General features: G+C 43.8%; 1 protein-coding gene across 3 annotated transcripts; it reads right to left on the bottom strand.

Moving 5' to 3' along the window:
- Positions 1 to 1,290: 1,290 nt before the first annotated feature.
- Positions 1,291 to 18,055, bottom strand: LOC311155918 (MOB-like protein phocein). Of its 3 annotated transcripts, XM_084209403.1 has the most exons (9): positions 17,801 to 18,055; positions 15,779 to 15,943; positions 7,007 to 7,069; positions 6,458 to 6,558; positions 5,773 to 5,815; positions 5,448 to 5,534; positions 3,864 to 3,943; positions 2,982 to 3,093; positions 1,291 to 2,132 (listed from the first exon to the last, which is right to left on the bottom strand). In XM_084209403.1, exons 1-9 carry the CDS (start codon positions 17,801 to 17,803, stop codon positions 2,001 to 2,003), a joined length of 786 nt encoding a protein of 261 aa, XP_084065529.1. In that variant the 5' UTR covers positions 17,804 to 18,055; the 3' UTR covers positions 1,291 to 2,000. The 3 variants fall into 3 exon arrangements, with proteins under 3 accessions (XP_084065529.1, XP_084065527.1, XP_084065528.1); XM_084209401.1 differs by lacking the exons at positions 15,779 to 15,943; positions 17,801 to 18,055 and adding an exon at positions 9,045 to 9,137; XM_084209402.1 differs by lacking the exons at positions 1,291 to 2,132; positions 2,982 to 3,093; positions 3,864 to 3,943; ... (2 more) ...; positions 6,458 to 6,558; positions 7,007 to 7,069 and adding exons at positions 14,027 to 14,241; positions 14,787 to 14,876 and having other exon boundaries at positions 17,801 to 17,946.
- Positions 18,056 to 18,219: the final 164 nt, after the last annotated feature.

The following is an 18,219-nucleotide window of genomic DNA, read 5'->3' on the forward strand; positions in this document are numbered from 1 at the left end:
TGTCTCACTTAGGCCTTATATAAAATCAGCTTAGTATAGCAAGTCAATTTTACAGTGCAAATCTGAATGAGAATAAACAGGATTCAAACTTCCAGAGTTTTGTTTTGAAGTTAAACTCTTAAAGCATAAGAGGAAGAGGTTTAAAATTTTAATGCAGTCCTGAGCACCACATCATTTTCTTCAATTTTGTAGAGGAAATGTAATTAGCAACACCAGTCCCATGTTTTTGCCTGTCCCAGTCACTGTGGCCAATATACACATGCAGAGTGACTGTACAAAGGAGCCACACATGGATGGTCCTAGAGCAGACAGTAACGAGCTAAATACATTTTACTACCTCCAGAAAACATCCTCCTACCAGCAGTACAAACCCCAAGGTATCTATCAAAATCAGGTAACCTGGTCTATACAAGGCAAGTTACAGCTAAGTGTATAGACAGTAACTAAAGCTACTTCACTCTGACAACATCTCATGCAATTACCCTGCTGACAGTTAAATACAATGATAAACATGAGACAAGAAGCTGCTGAAGAACACAGCTGTTGAAGTACTTAAGCTTAGTCTCTCAATTTTCTCATTGTTCATATTCCCTTTACATCCAGGTGATAACAGTTGCTTGAGGTGTGCTTGATTCATATAAAGAAAAATAGAATTTAAGGCATGTTTAGTATATTATGAAAAAACACTTAGTAAAAATATGTGGACTCCCTTCTTTCCATGTAAATGTAATGTAGAAAACAAAGTGTAAATTACTGGAACTAGCTGAGCTAGCCCATTCTGACCTGCTGAAAGAAATAAAGAGGGCTCCTGTCAACCTCAGAGAAACAAGCTGACTTCTTAAACAGCAAAGCAAAATTCATTCAAGAACACTGCTACTGCTTTTAGACCCTGCATTCATGTACACTTAGCAGTATTTCTCTTATATGCATCTCTAAAACATTTAATTCTATCTTTCTAGACAAAACACAATTAAGCAGCACTCATGGAACTTCAGTTATTGCAAATCTGCAAACACAACTTGAAACAGACACCTGATAGGGAACCAGAAGCATGAATCCCAATCTCTCTGTCAATATGGTTAAGGTAAATGAAGAGAAACAAATGTATGTTGAAAACAGAATTAACTCTTGCAAAGAATCGGATTGGATATTTCAGGTATGTAGCATGTTTTGACTAGGAATACAAGCAGAGACTGTGCCAGTGTGTTATGTAGTGTAACATGAACAGCTGAGGTATAATCTGTAAGCAGTTGCCATAAATATGCACAGGTATTCTTTAGAGAGGTTGTGGACTGGAGAACAGCAGAAGTCTGCCTTAACAGGACAGCACCTGTCCCCTGCTGCATACAAACCCCCACTGCTGACAAAAAAAAAGTCCAGAAAGTGTGTTAGATATATATCAAGAATATATATGTTCAATACCATAGTGAAATTGTCCTTTTGGTTAATACTATAGATCCTGTTAGTATCTGGATATGCACATACAGCAATATGCATATCCAGAAGTAAATCTTCAAAGCCATTTTAAAAAAATAAAAGGTAAATTAGGAATAAGCTACATTGCAAGAAGCTTCCTGCAGAATTATATATTTAAGGTGATAATCTTTGAACTAAGACTTAATATAGCTACTGCATTACAAAATGGCTTGCTGTGAAATCGTAATCTCACTTTTGCCCCACCTAATCAGACACATCTTCAGGATTGTAATTCAATGATTGTTTAGCAGCATTTTTAGAGAACTGTAAATTCTTTTATTAACAGGCATTATAAACAGATACTACTATTTTTATTTAAAAACCATGAGTGCCACATAGATGAATATACAGCTCATGAATAACTTAGAAGTATTTCCCATATTAAAAGGCAATGCACACAGCATACAAAAAGTATACTAAACAAAGCTATGAAGATACGTGATTGAAGTGTCTAAAGTGATATATACAGTACATAATTAATGTTTTGTTTATATTCAGTACAGGATTCTGTACTGCTTTTGCCATTATGCCTCACTCTCCCCTGACACTGAATTTTGCACTTCTTCTTCCAAAATTGGTACAATCAGGTTATCCTTGGACATCAGATTATACTTCATCACAAACTTAGTGAACCGGTGACACAAGAAAGTTTCATTCTGGAGGTGAAAAAAGGGAAAAAAACAGTATGTACAGAAGGATTATTTTAAACCATTATGAGGAACATGCTAAACAAAAAGCCTGTTCTATGTAATCATCTCATTACATTTACAGGTCTTAGTCAAGCTTAATTAGTAAGTCATTGCTTATTTTATATTTTACTGGTTGCTTATAGTTACTACAAATACTAAGAAACCTACTGAAATTGAGGCTTCAGTCACACTCAATTTAACAGCATTTAGTGCATGTAGGAGGAGTTTCAGAACCATACTTTTAAATATTTAAATATGTTCTTGTCTATCTCCAACACAACAGGGCACAAGCATTTGTTCCAGAATCTTTCAGTGGGATTTGGAAAAGGTTCCCTTTTATATTTAGCTCTACCCCTTATCTCCTTTCTATCTATTAATTTCTACTTTCCCATTACAAAAATAAGGTTACTGGTTGTGCACAAGTTGCCCTCAATTACTCTGATTCTTTACCGTTACACAATTGGAATTCCTTAACTGTTGTGCAACATACACAAACAGGAGATATATATTTGTAAGCAGTACTAACTGTACTGTGCTTGAATACATCCAGGATTCTTAAATACAAGATGAATTTGAGTTGTCTGTGGAAAAACCTCCAATTCTGGCTTTTTATCTAAATGAAGGGAAACACTAGCCACATAAATGAATTTTTGCGTGTATATGTAAGTGTAACAGCTTTTCAGTTCTTACAAAACTGGAATCTACTGTAATCAATCTTCATTTGAATACAGAGCTTCTAGTAGGACTAAAATATTTTACAAAACTCTATCACAGCTGTAACTTCAGTAAATACCCTGCTTTCAAGATACTACTTACTTCATATTCATCAAATATCTGCCGGTGATGAAAATAAGCGTGTGAAAATATCCTGTAAATCCTTCGGCACACTGATCCTAATTTGGCTACAGAGGATTCCTTTATGCTAACCCTGTAAGCAGCAGGAGAAAGGTTACACAACTGCTCTAATGAAATGACTACTAAGGAACATGTTGACATAAATTTTGATTGTTAAAACTATTCTGCATAATTGCATATGAGATTTAGACTTGTTGGTGCAAGCTCCACATTTACAAATTGTACTCTGACTACACAGAAGTTCTGCCTGTAATTAGTCATCATCAGTTATTTTGGTAAAGGCTGGATCTCTGGTTTCTAGGCTTTATGGGCAGAGGAAAAAAGAGACTTCCAGTTGCCTCTCCTTGCCTATACTACTGAATTCCTCAAGAAGCACAATTTTGAGTTGTGCAAGGAGTTTTCTCTGAGGTGACCTGCCCATTCAGTAGCCTGTCTTCTGTGGTTGCCATGTCCCACAGCAGGTTAGTCTTGGCTTCTGGAGGGTCTTGGTGCTGTCCGGTTGAAGGTGTTTGAGGTGCAACATCTGTCCAAATGCCATCCTCTTATCTAGGTGGGCACTACTCCAATGAAGCCCCATACCACTAATAGGTATCACTAAAAGAGTTTTTACCTAAAAAGCATTCCTTAGCTCCAGTAAATAGCAAACTATTTGAATAAGCCAGAATTCTTCCTTGGCTTAGAAGTGGCAATAGGCCTCCCAACTCCTAAGAGCTGCAGGATTTTTGATAGTTCCAACAGTAGTCCGTGAAACATGCATGACACTTTTCCCTGGGCTTTGTTGCTGTCTTAAGTTCCAGCCTCCTCCCTCCTCCTCTCCCTCCTCCCAAGAGAAAATGTTTTTACCTGCTGGGGAAATATTTATTGCTATTCAGAAGACATGCAGCTCCATCAAGTGTGTGCCTGGTGTAGTCTATAGCAGGACACTACAGAAACAGACAGTGAGTGAGCACATGCATGACATTGTCAGAACTTATTTAAAAAGAAACATTATATTTTCTGATGCTTTGAACTTCATCAGTCATTTTTATTCCCAGAAGTTTCACATAGCTTGTCTAAAGGTATAACTGTGTATGTATAACTACATTTCCTTCTTAAGTGAGTTACTACTTCGCTCTGCTTCACAACCCGTGAAAATTATTTCAAGAAAAAGTTACTATGGCAATGCCATTATGCACGTGAGTAGTGAATTTTATGCCTCTCCTTGAACAAAGCTGTATAATAAAAATACATGCCAGAAGTACACTGAAAGGAAATATGATTTTTACCTCACAGCTCATTTGTTTCCCACACAGTGAAGTTGCCAGACTTGTTCTTTTACAGGCTCTAAAACCAAGTCTGCACCTAAATCTATCAGTGCTTTTTGCTTTGGCAAAGAAAACTAAAATCATACATGTGTGTATGTAACAAGCCATCCCTGGCTCTGCAATTAAGTACACCTAAAGAAGAAAAGATGGACTGAGCCAGACTGAGAGAAAGAATGTCTGTCCATTGCCCATTCACCAATTTCAGGAACAAGACTTGTCAGTTGTACATTTCTCTCAGCAGTTCAAGGTTCCATCAGCCCCTGTCTGACCATGAGCTGGTGGCTACTGCCATGGAAAACAGGAGATGAATGCTGCATGCTCAGAGATAAAAAAAAGCCTGACGTTCTCCAGTCTAGCTGGGGACCACACTGCTAGACATGCCAAGGTGCTGACTAGGGAGAGAGTGGGAAGTTGGCTAAATCAAAACATCTCAGGAAAGTAAAAGCAGAACAAAACAAGAAAAAAGATCTTACAGGACAAGAAAAATAAGGTTAAAAAGAACCAATACCGTATTCTGGAATGTGAAACATAAATATGACAAACTGCACTACCATCATAACCAAAAGCAACAAAGATTATCTGAAGGCAAAAAAACCCCAAAGATGTACCAAGTGGTTTAACAGAAGATTTGAATAAAGTTTAAACTAACTGGACATGGAGGAAGACAAGCGAATGCCATGCTGATAAACCCACTTGACTAGAAACATCTTCATGACTCCACCACCTTTTTGGAGTAACTGCCCTAAGAATGAGCACATGCAGTCACGTTTGGAGTGTCAGGTTTACACTGCGGATGATCAAGGCCAAGGTTTGAAATGAGAGCCCATTCTCAGCATGGGCTCTTCTATCAGTTAAACAAAGAGCTTTTTTCCTTTGAGTTTCAGGCAGGGTCAACACCAACCCAGAGAGAAAAGGGGAATGTGCAAAGCTGCTAATACTGAGGTAAAAATGCGAACTGTTCCTCTGTAAAACACTACAGAATGGTAAAGAAGAGTAGCTCAAATGATATTAACCCACCTAAGCTCTCAGTTTGCCTAGAGAAGCCACCTCTAACAGGCTCCCTATGAACTGGGAAAGAAAATTCCTGCATCACTGGAGTCAGTTTTCCAAAATACATCCATACCTCTTTGGGAGTTTTATGAGCTGCACAAAGAAAAATCCACTGTTCAGTTGCTGTCATCTGAGTACATGTGTCAGGGTGACATTCACTCTGTTAAAACAATTGTTCAGTTAAGAAAAAACCCCAGCAGCAAAAAGGAGCCGATCTTTTCAAATCACTTCCTTGCCCTGTCCACCCCCCAAAAGGGTTATGTGCCATATGCCCGTAAAATATTACAAAACCTCCAAGCACTGCTTAGCCCTGCGTGTATATATTTAGAAAAAACTCTGCAATCTACACAGAACAAAAAAGTCTCCTCCCTGACAAAATGTCTCAAGAAAATAATTACCTGAAGTTTGACAGCTAGTCCATTGAGCTCAAGGCAGAATTGTCTAAAAGAAATTGAACACAGCAGCATCAAAATCAGCTATTTGTTTCCTCACTGCAAGTATCTCATAAAAAACAGCTTAGACACGTTGATCTTCATACCAGCAGATGTTTTTTTTTTCACTCAGCTAAACAATTATAGTTTAATTCTTCACTGACAGCAGAGTTTAACATATCATTTAGTGAAAGTATTGTACTGCAACTTAAAAAAACAGAAGTGGACAAAAAGGTTTGTTTCCTTACAAGCAGAAAAAGAACTGTAAGACACAGGTACTCTTGCTGTCCCTGCCATTTGCCTGCTAGTTTCATAAACAGCACTGGGGGCATCTGGAAATCACATTACCCATTAGTGGAGATGGAGAACTGACAATACTATGGGAAAGTGCTTTGAAAATTCATGACTATATCTTCCTATTCAAGAAGTGAGGTAAAAATAGTTTCTTTAAAATAAAACATTAAGATCAGAGCACATTATAAATCTTTAGAAATAACAGGGAAATCAGAAAGTAATACCAATATTTAACAGTGGAAAAATCAAGTTTCATTTAAGTTAGTTTTGATGTGTCACATTCAAATAGATTCACTACCAGCATCAATGAACAAAACTTAGAACCAAGACAGAATGTTAACAACAGATGGATTTTTACCTTAAATGTTCATACTTCCATACACCTTCATCCTGGCCTTCGGGAGGTTCAAGGATCTTATCAATGTTGGAACAGTCTGCCCTTATGTTTTGTTGAATATACTGGGGAGGGAGTAGAAATAAAACTAGATCTTGTTGTAATTACAGTAAGAAAGTATATTTAGAACATTACATCTTGGAGGGGCTTAACTTTTACTTAAATTATTGAGAGACTAAAAAGTTCAAAAATAGATGGGGCAGGGTAAGGAAACTGGTATTAAAAATCCCAGATCTGAAAAATGCCTTTCTTTAATTAAAAAAAGTAAAAGAATGGAGAAACCCCCACCATTTTCCTAAATCTCATTTGTTTAAACCAGACACGGGAATTTAAGTTATTTCTGCAAATAAAATTAACCATTAATTTGTTAATATACATAGGTGCTTAGCAAATTCACTGCTGTGCAGCAACTCCCTAAGTAGATAAATATCAAGCCCTGTTCAGTTTTATATACCAGAACACAAAACCTGGGAAACTGCACTCATTAACAGCATTTCTTGTAAGTAGCAATACCTGCTGGACAGCTAATGTACTATCCATTTCTTCAAAGGATTCATCAGGCCAGTTGTAGAAATCCTGTTTTGAAAAAAGAAAGTTTAAAGCAATGTAACAAAACCACAGGGGGAGGAAGAAAGGCACACAGTCTACAATAAGCCTGAGCATGCGGGAAAATAGATGGAGTTGATACAATTCCAGGAAGCTGCATCTGAACAGAAGCAGCACACAGTCCTGGCAGGAAGAGGGAGAGGATTTACACTCCCAGCACTGCAGCAGCAGCACACCTTGAAATGAAAAGCTCTGCATGACTCGGCAGGTGAACACCCCTGCCGTAACACCCAGAGCCTGCATTTGTTCCATTAAATCCAGCACATAGCACCCACTGCAGGTGTCAGACCAGGCAGCAGTGGGGAAGAAGAGGTCTGCAGAGAGCAGCAGCATACTCTGGTTATGAAACTAAAACTCCCAGTGGTGACACAGCAAGAAAAACATCTCTGAACTGAGATCACGCAACACTGTGCTGGCCTAACCTGGTACCACATTCCCACCTTACCTCTAGTAAGGTCAGTATGCCTTAATTAAATTTCTGGATGCTTATCAGCCTTGTTAATGATAAAGCCTTGCTGAAGTTTCACCTCAGATCCAGCTGCACCTGTGTTCTGCAGCAGTCCACACGTGCTGCACCCACGATCATCCCAACCACAGGCATTTTCTTACTGAGCATTTTTCGCATCTAAAATTTGGTGCTGCTCCCTCATATCACACAGAGATGCTACACATCAGCTTGCTGCAGTCATCCCAGTAGGTGCAATGACTCAATGAAAATGTCCCAACAGCAAAGCTTGGCAATCTGTTCCTGAGAGAGCAAGTCAGCTCTGGCAAAAATACCTCAAGTGAATATCCACTGTTGAAATATCATTACCTAATTGTATTTGCAAACTAAACAGCTATATCAGTGTCATCCAAAAAACAACCATTAAATAGAACCACACAAAGAAAAATCATATCTATGGAGAGAAATTATCATCACTAAACACAAAACTCTTCAATCTACATTAGTTTCATAACAGTTGCCCAAACCTAGGTCTATATCCAGCTGTTTTTCAGAATACCCCAAATTTATCAAAGGCACACATCTCCTTCACAGATTAAACATGCATAGAATGACCTGATTTACAGGATTGTGTAATAATTTTACTTCTATGCTATGACAGGAGAAGACACTTGTCATACGTAGCTCCTTTCCCACCATGAGATCTCCCAAAAGCAGAGGGGAAAGTCTCACATAGAGGTCTGACAGATCATCTCTCTGAAATAATCTAAAAAATGCAGCTGCCGTGTTTGAGGTGTGCCTGTTCCAGCTGACCGTGAAACCTCAGAAACTAATGAATTCAATTTTGATTAAGGGAAGCGATGTGACACCAGAATTTCCCTGTGTGCAATTACGTAAGGGAATGATGAGTTCTCTCTGGGAGGGCAGGCAGGTACGGTCGCTCTGACGGCGCCGAGCTCCCCCCGGAGCCCAGTGCAGGGTCATGAGCTCACTCCCGGAACGTGCTCTCGGTATTTTCACAGCAGGAACGACAGCAGTGCCTGACAGCACCGGGGAGCCGCCCTGCCTGCACCAACCTGCGGAGCGGGCGCGGCGCCCGGCCCGCGCTCACGCCCGGCTGTCACAGGTGTTCGTTCTCCGGCCCGGCCGAGGCCCCCGCGCTGCGGGACGCGGCGCCTCCCTCGGCCAACCGGGCCCGACGCGATCTCCGCTCCCAACCCGCAGCCTGGAAGCCCCGGCGGCCTTTCCGCCGAGCCCGCGGGGAAGGAGCCGCCGCCGTCCCCGGCCCGCTCCCCCGCAGCCTCTGGGTCTCGCCCGCTGCCCCGCGAACAAAGCGATCCCGGCAGCGGGGCCGCCGCCGCCCCGGCCTCGGTAGGCCCGGCGCGGCCCTTGGCGCGACCCTCGGCGCCGCCCCCGCTGGCCGCTGGGCCCCGGCGGCGGCGCTGCCCGTGCCCGCTCGCCCGGCGGCCAGGGTGACGGCGGCGGCAACTCGCAACTCACCTGGGCCTTGGTGCCCGGGCGGTTCCGCCGGAGCACGGCCGTGCCCTCCGCCATGACCATAGCGACCGCGGGGCCCGGATGTCGGGGCCGAGCGGGGCGGGGCGGGGCGGGAACAGCCGCGGGGCGGGGGCGGGAACGGGAACGGCTTCTCGCGAGAGAAAGCGCGGCGGCCGTGAGGGGCGGTGGCCGTGGTGAGGCCGCACCGCTCCCCGTCCCGGCCCCTTCCCGCCCGGCCGCCGAGCGCCCCGGACGCGCTCTCCTCCGCGCGGCGCTGGAGGCCATGGACGGTTCCCTGTGAGCGCGGCATCGGAGCAGAGTTTTGTATTCCCGAGAGACAACACACACACACAGAGCCGAGGGTGGGGAGGTTTGGGGCGGCCGCTCGGGGCTGCGCGGCAGGGCCGGTGTCGCGGCGAGTGACCCGGTTTGTGAGGCGAAGCCTCGCACGGAAATTGGCGGGCTGAGTGGTTGTTGAGGAAATCCATCGTGTTTCATCCCGTTTGATCAGCATCCCCCCGCCAGCCCCGGCTGTGCGTGCGCTCACGCAAGGTTAGTCCTCGCTTGTGTCTGTACAACCGAGCCCCTGATGCTCTATGCAACACAAACTATAAGGGTGTGGATTTAAAAATTATTCAGAGTTTAATATTCAAGATTTTTTTTTAAATAATGAGTAAACCCCCACCCTAGGAAAGGTTGGTTGGGGCAAAAGAATTTTAAAGTAGGTAGGAAGCCTTTCTAGGTTTCCAAAGGCAGGATTGAGACCCCTGTGAGCTTGGTGTGCAGAGGGCACAAACTGCTGTACTAATGGCAAACAGCTCCGGTTTCAAGGTTTACTGAGTCAGGTGTTGACTCTGTTTGCGAAGAAAACAAAAAAGACACTGTTACTTCATAGCTGGCTGATAAATACGTCTCCCTTACAAGCAAGTAAACATTTTGAAAGACCGGAGTGACTCAAACTATTTCTGTAGGGTAAGTGAGAAGAAAATTATTTGAAAGTTGTTCTGTTTCTCTAAAATACGTGGTAGAAATGAGTACAGAGTAAGGAGGGGTGAATTGCTTCTGTCTGTGTGCAAGAACGATGAAGCAGCGAGGTACCATGAGACACCTCCCTCACACAATCAAGGAATAAATGGTGGCAGCTGTGGGGTGTTTCTGCAAAGTGGGGCAGGCTGATTGCTACCTGGTGCTGTCCCTGTCCCACCGCGTTTCAGGGTGAGTGCTGGTTGTAGTTTCCCCTTTCACTCAATTATTTTGCTATAAATAACATGTTAAAACCCTTTCCTTCTACGCAGTGAGAGTTCCAGTTTGTGAAACATTTCTAGATCGAAAACACTGAGAAGTCTCTCATGAGGCTTTCCCATCAGAAAGAGAAGTGCACTTTGAATGCTGACTTGGCTTGGGCAAGGCCGCGAGCAGGCCCCTGCCTTGCTCCGGAGCCAGGCTGGAGCCGAGAGCTGGGCGATGTGCGGGGCAGCAGGAATGGGGACGCTCAGCGCCTGCCCCAGCTAACCCGCGGTTTCTATTGCCGGCTGAGGCAGCTCCTCTCACGTTACACTGTAACGCGGAGCTTGGCATTCCTGCCTGCAGGCGCCTGAGTTCGGTTTGCAGTAGTTACTTTTTTACTCCTGGCCAGCATTCCTGCCCCAGGGTTGTCAGCTCTTCGGGTAGTGTGGCGAAACCCGGTTTGTGTAAGAAACCATCGAAAGGTTTAAATGCTGTGAGAAATCGGTGCGTTGCAATGAGGAGTAGAAATGTCCTAGTACTTCTTTAGACCAGCTGTATTCCAACATTATTTTTTTTATGAGATTGATATTATTATTAGCCAGTTTCAAAACACAAGCAGTTCTAGCTGCTTGAGTCCTTCAAAATTCAGCAGTTTGTTTGCATTTTTTTTTATTGTTGTGACTTTGGGTTTTTTTCCCCTATCACCATATTCAAGGCTTAACCTTAAAGCACAGACAAGTTGGGGATTTGACATTTCCATTTGTCCCTGACTTTTATTTCATGGCCATCTTGCTTTTAACATGGAAACAAATCTGACTGTGAAGAAATATCTCTCAGAGAAAAATATGTCTCTGTTAGTTCAGTCTGAAGATGGTTCATGTGTCTGCAGAAAAAAAGAAATAAATCTGTCTTGTTTATTAAGACCTTGAATTCTGGAGGGTATCTTGCATTGCCCTTTGATAATTAATCCTGTATTCCTGGAAGATGCTTATTAGTTTTATTTCATTCAATTTCAAGCTGCTTTTGAACAAAATCTGAACAAGAGTAATTTCAGTTTTGGGTTTTCAGCTGGTCTTCATCTTATGGCCTTCAATAATGAAAATTTGAATATTTGGCCAAAATTTTATCAAGCATGCATATGCTGTTAGGGACCTGTCTGTCCTTTCTTCTCTATTGGCATATAAAAGTTCCATCCTTTTATTATTATAACATAACCAGGGTGAGAAAAGCTCTCTGAAAACACTACAGCTGCTGAGAATGGAAGCTATTCTGAAGTGTTATGAAAAGTAAGCTGCAAAAGATGGAGTCCACCTGGTTTCCTTGTGATTCAGACAGACTGAAGAAAGACTGAAGACTGTATCCCCTCGAAAAAGCAGGTGGGGCAATATGCAGCATTTACACCAAAACTGAAGTTTTTAAACTGTGTAGAAAACAGTGGAATGCAGCATAACTTCCTACAGGAAGAACACAGTAAAGACAGAGGGTTTGTGATTGATTGTCTGTCCTTGCCTGAAGAACGCGAGGGATATGGGATTTGGCACACAGTCACGGTCTGAGAGGCAGTAACAAGATGGATCACCTTGGCTGGGGGGCAGTTGCCTTGTCCTTGCTTGCAGTGAGAGCCTTGTGGTGCAAGGATGGAACGTTCCTGTCAATGCAGCAGATGTTCCAGCATGTCCTCCATTCAATTAGGCCTAGGAACACAATTTTGCCCCACATCCACTTATTCCCATAAAGTGTGACTTCTGTTTTTAATCACCTACATAAACTGTACTTGATACAGCCATGCTAAGTTTAATAAATAGGCATTTTATATTTTATTTCTATAATAAATAGGCATTTAATATTTTAATAAATAGGCATTGTATCCAGCTGCTGAAAACCTGCTGGGCTGAAAGTGGAGCTGGGGGCAGCCAGGTTTTGTGGTGAGGGCTCAGTGATCCTATGCAGTTCATGTCTTTTAGAGCCATTATGGAAAGAAATGCTGAAATTTTAGGCCTGAACATTTATCTGTTGGCAGTTAATTCCTACTGCATCTTGAGATGGCGTATAGTGTCTCTAAGCTGTTTGTAAATATTTAAAATACGTTCTCTTCTTTGCGGTGTGACTGCAGCAGGCTTCGTGCCTTATCCTGGGAGATAAAGGCCTGCAGGCTGCAGTAGAAGATACTGCTTCCCAGGGAGTTTGTGTTTCATTGCACAATCAATTGTCTTGCAAGGTCCTTGGGGTGTGATTATCTTAAGTTTCAGCTTGAAGGTGCAGTGCTGTAAGTACCAAAGTAAAACTGCAATAGGGCAGATTTCAAGATGTAGGTCTTTGATACTAAAAAGTATATTTTTATTAATTTAGCATCTTCCCCGTCTGTCCATAGTTCAGTACAAATTTAACCCCTGGAGCAAACCCCCCTGGTTTGTCTTCAACTCCAGAGCAAGCAGAGATAAGCAGCCAAGAGCAAGCACCTCACAGCAAAGGGGAGCAAAAGACATTGCAGCCAAGCCTGGCAAATGCAGCTCCTGCTGGAATGGCTGGGTGATCAATGGCATCTAGGGAAAAGCATGGCTCCAGTGACCTCTGTGCTGCCTAGCCCAGGGCAGGGACTTTGTGCTGGCAGAAAATAATAGTGTTTCAAACTGTGTCAGAGCTTGAGTCCCTCACTGCAGCATCTGAGTGGAGATCTGAAAAATATTTTGTTACAATTCTTTACTGGTACCTCTGGAACAAGTGTTATAATGTATCTAGCAGTGCTGAGTTCCTATCTGCATAACTAGAATGGGAAAAAAGTGAAGTTTAATTCCTGCCAATGAAGTTTCAGCAGCAATAAGCCACCTACTTGACTGACTTCACTAGGACTACCCCAAAAGCACTTTAAGGCAGTGTCTGTTTTTAGGCTGCACAAGATCCCTCAGTGCGCCCCAGCTTTGAAAGCCTCCTCAGGAACAGTGCAGATTTGGGTGCTCCTGCACATACAACCCTGAATCAAGGCAAGAGAAGGTGGACAGGAATATGCAAATTTAATTGCTTCAGCATTACTTAAGGCAATGTCTTGCTATTTAGGAATGGTGTTTTAAGGGTAAAGGAAATGTAATTTGTCAAAGCAGGTCTCTCCTGAGTTAAGGGAAAGCTCAAGATCTGGGTGTGATAAGTGTGGTAATCAGTAAAGAAGCTTCATTTAAGATCAGCATCAGCCCTACTTCTGCCTGGTTAACGGCTGGGGGAGCTTTTTTATTTTCTATTGGCAAAGCTCAGTGAGCAAGAAGTGAGAATAACCATTAATTCTTATGTGCTCCATGTGGGAACTGGATGATTCTGTTACAGCACAAACATGACTGGTACCAAGCTCCTTCCAGCTGCTGGGGGACAGGCTGTTTGTGTGCCTTAACCTTTCAGTCTTCAGACAGAAGTTAGAAGAACCCATGCTATCTCAGGAGTCCAATGTGCAAGGGAGCAGGATAAAAGTCCTCAGCAAGACTGTATCTGTCTGGTAACCATTTTAAGCTCATTTTATACAAACTTGGTGAAAATAACATATTACTACCATTGAATGTTGCAGAGAGCTCATTACACAATTGAGACTCAGTTTCACTGAGCAACAGCAGAAACTGAGACAGAAGCAGAATAGTTTTATCAGTTTATTGTAAAGACCTTTACAATCTCAGTACAGAGATAAGGATATAAAATGATGTTGTTTGGAATAATTAAGGCTGGTTGGTGGTCATCCAAATTTCACTGTTCAATGGAACTCAAGCAAGAGCAACTGATTTCTGACTGTACATATTTTTATTTGTGTTCCATCGTTACAGTGAGATCACAAGTTATTTCAAAGACTCAATGCCTGTTTATTATAAAATAAAGGACATTATTTACATGATGAAAGAAAAATTTCAGCATTTTAGTGGAATGGATGACTGATACTGCAACAGGTTTAGTCCACATATTTCCCAAGAATGTCACCATCTCTAAACAAGTAGTAGTCCTGCAAAGAAAAGAAACGTTAGCTTCTGTCACGTAAATCTTTTTCTTGTTTTGCAAATAATGTCTGGTTCTGAGTCAGCATTATTGCAGTCATCAAGTGCAAAATCAAAGCAAGCTAACCAAGAAGTCAACATGTAGAGTTAAGTCTTGAAGAAGTTCTTTTTGTTGCTAAGACACTCTTTGGAGAGCTAACAAGTTACTACTTCTAGCAGTGGGAAAGCACAAGAACTGCTAGAAAACAATTTTGCAGGCTTTCCCTGCCAAAAACAAGGATGCCCCCAGGAATTCCCAACCCTTTTTGGATTCCCTCTAATATGCACTTGACATATGGAACATTTTCCCCACCCAGCAAAGGTCAGGCCAGAGGCTCCTGTGGTTGCTGCCTTTCATGCAGGGGCAGAAGTAGCAGTAGCACAGCTGTCAGCAGGTGGCTGGATCCAGCTGCTCCCTTTCTTGAGTGGTGCTATCACCAGAAGTAACCACAGTATTTACCGCTGGGGTTTCAGGAACCATTCTGATTTGCACTCACACAGCTGGGAAACCTACCTTATCTTCCAGTACGATCTTAGTACCACCATATTCTGGGAGCAAAACCTTTTCACCAACTTTTACACTCACTGGCTGAATCTCGCCATTCTGAAAAAAGAAAAAAATCCTTACTTTTCTGTAATAGAATTCCTCCAAACTGCAACAATCCATCCATGTACAGAAACATTCAGGAAATCACAACTCTGCATTTAGTTTTGACTGTAATGATAAGTGTGAGGTCTTTGCTTGACACATTGAATAGGACATCACTTAAAGAACCATGAAACCCCCTTGCAAAATCAAGGTATAAAGTCCATCTATAACCAAGGATAATTTCTCTAAGTGCCAGTTTAAAAAGTACCTTCTAATTTCTGTAAATGTTGCCATCAATTCCCTTGTTTAGAAACACCTGATAGAGTTTAATTAAATTTTGTATTATAAGCAAAACATTAACACATTAGTCAAATATTATCACCCTTTCACAATACAAACCATTAAAAATCAGATCCTGACACAAACCAGTCTGGGATGTAGAGAGGGACAGATGGTAAAGAAAGGCCAAGGCAATGTGCCCAGGTTGAAATTTAACCTGTTTTCCACTGTTGCTACTGACTGAACACTGCTGTGGTGGATAATAATTTTAACAAAGAAGTCTGCTGGTCCCTCAAGGTTTTGGCTGAGATGTGATGAAACATGTTATCACACAAAACACTGTCTACATATTTAATATAAACTAACACCACCAACACCTCCCCAAAAAACCCCCCACCACCAACGGCAAAGAAACCCCACTCCATTTTACAAATGATTAAAGGAATGCTGGAATTCATGTCAGGGCAATGTGAGATTTCTACCTGCTTTTTGAATCCCCACTTGCAATTCCAGCTATCACAGTCATCCATTTTTGTGAGCTATCACCACTTTTGCAGTATGACCATCCCACTCTTAGGGCAATATTCCAGCTACCACCACCCCATTCATTACTGGTTCTAGCCCTTCAGGGTAATTACCTTTCCTCTGCCTCCAGATCCAACTGCTACTACTGTTGCTTGTAGTACCTTCCCTTGGGATTTTTCTGGTATCATGATTCCTCCTTTGGTTACTGTCTCAGCCGCACATCGCTCAACCAGTACACGATCAAAGAGGGGAAGAAATTTCCTAAATGCTTTTCCTGCCTGTGGAAGTAATTGTACATTGTAACAAGAGAACCATTACAACAAAAACTGCAATTAAAAGGAGCTTTAAAACCCCTGAAACACAACGATTTCTTTTGAGAGAGATGAATAGTGTAAGACAACTGCTAGGCACTTATTTAATAGCAGCAAATACGAGCTCTGATTGCATCAGAAACTCCTGAAGGCACAGGCAGATGCTGGGCAATTCTGACAAATCATCTGCAGTAAGATGTACTCCAGCTGGGGAATAAATCACCCACTCACGAGCAGACTCCTCTGTCTGGAAAGGCCTCTAGGCTTTTAACACCAAACCTTTAGTTTCTGTAGCTTGGCAAATGCAACTATTGATTATGTGAACTGGATTTCTCCAGTTCACAAACAGATCTAATGAAGATTAAGGACTCCTGCCCCTATACTTGTGAATAGGTTTACACTGAAGAAGCACAAGTCTAGCCAGGTGCCCCATTATCAGTCTTTCTTAGGTGCTTTGAAGCATTACCCTTTCACAAAAAAAAAAGGTGAGAATTTGCAGCCTGAGCCACAGTGCTTTTACTTATACCAACGTCTACAAACAGATTCAGAAAAAATTACAAGTTTAAGTCAAGGCCCTGAAAATGAGAAAATAGGCATCCTTCTAGCTCAACTGCTTTGGTCTCTACTTCTGCTTAAGCAGAGTCAAGGTGAAGGATTTTTATTAAGTTGTTGGGTTTTTCCCTCACATTTGGTTTAGGTTTGGAGGTTTTTTGCAGCTACTTTCTGCTATCTGTCTGCATTTCAGAACCAGCAGTCCAATTGCCATAGGCCAGATAAATGCAAGCAAATGCATGGGGGTCAGGAAGAAGGAACTTGCTTTGATTTAGAAGGAAAGATATGGCAGGTTGCCAAGTCACATGGAGATAGTGCTCCACTAGACAGGTACACAGAGCCCACACTCAGAGAAAGAGCTAGAAGGGCCTGGCATCCGTGTGCCCTTTGCTAGCACTCATCGGTATTCACACACACTTGAGAAGTGGCAGAAAGCAAAGTCACAGGCAGAGAGCGAAGAAAAGGCAGCACATGGAAGATGCTGTATTCGACTGCTGCCAGCAGCACAGGGATGAAAGATAAGCAAGGGAAAAGGCTGCCAGTTGTGTACGTTTTCATTCTGTGAAGATAATATCGCTGACCCTCTTTTTAAAGAGCCGTTCTACGTTTACCTGAAATAAAGCTGCCAGATTTATGACCATCAATATTTTACACTAAGTTTTAATTCTTCAGGTTATTATTATCCTAAGAATCAAGTATCACTGAGAGAACAAGGGCAACTCAGTGAAACTCTCCTTTTTCTCTATAAAAACTTATAGGAAAGAGAGCTCCGGAGCGTGGCCCAGGTTTCTTATCTATCTCCGGAAAGACCCGCCGTGGCCTGCGCGGCCCTGCCCTGCAGCGCTGCTGTCGCGGAGCTGCTCCCGCTACTGCGGCGGGGAGGAACCCTGAGCTCGAGTGTCTGCGCGGCCAAAAGCAGCCCCTGCACACCTCCCGCCACGTCCCGGCCCGCAGCCCCCGCGCCGGCCGCAGGAGTCGCCTCTGCCCCACGGACTGCGTGACCTTGCGGCGCCGCCACCCCCCGGCTCCACCGTACCCCCGCGACCCAGCGCTGCCCGCGGGCACAGCAGCGACTGAGCACACCCGTGCGCGGCGGCGTAGCCGCGGTTGCTCGGGGCCCCGGCAGCGACCCAGCCGCAGGGAGGAGCAGGGGCGCCGCCAGGCCCTGCGGACTGTCTGTCCCCGCGGCGCCGGACACGCGGGGCGGGGCAGTCCGGGAGCGGGGCCGCAGCAGCGATGGGGTGATGGCGCGGCGGCGGCCCCGGCACTCACCATGATGCTCCCGCGCCGCCCGCACCGAGTGACCGCGCCGCCGCCAGCACACACGTGAGGAAGGTCACGGCGTGCGCATGCGCGACCGGCGCCCCGCCCCGGGGCGGAGCAGACCCGACCCCCTCCCCCGGTCCCGGGGACGTTTAGCGCCGCCGGTTTTTTTCCACCTCTGCGGCCCCATCCCAGTCCCGGGAATAGATGCGCCCCGGCGGCACCGCGGACTCGCCGCACAGTTCCCGCGGCGCCCCAGGCCGGGCCCCGCACGGAAGTGAGGTCAGCTCACCTCTGACCCGCGGCGAGCATGAGCGTTCCAGAAGGTTCTGGAATCGGCGGGCCCCAGAACATGAATTGTTCATGCTACAAGCCCTTAGCGCATGCGCAGTTGTAGCCCGCGGCCCAGCGCGGCAGGCGGGCTGTGG

The sequence above is a fragment of the Fringilla coelebs genome (assembly GCF_963513975.1).
Source record: "Fringilla coelebs genome assembly, chromosome: 7".
Lineage (NCBI taxonomy): Eukaryota > Metazoa > Chordata > Aves > Passeriformes > Fringillidae > Fringilla > Fringilla coelebs.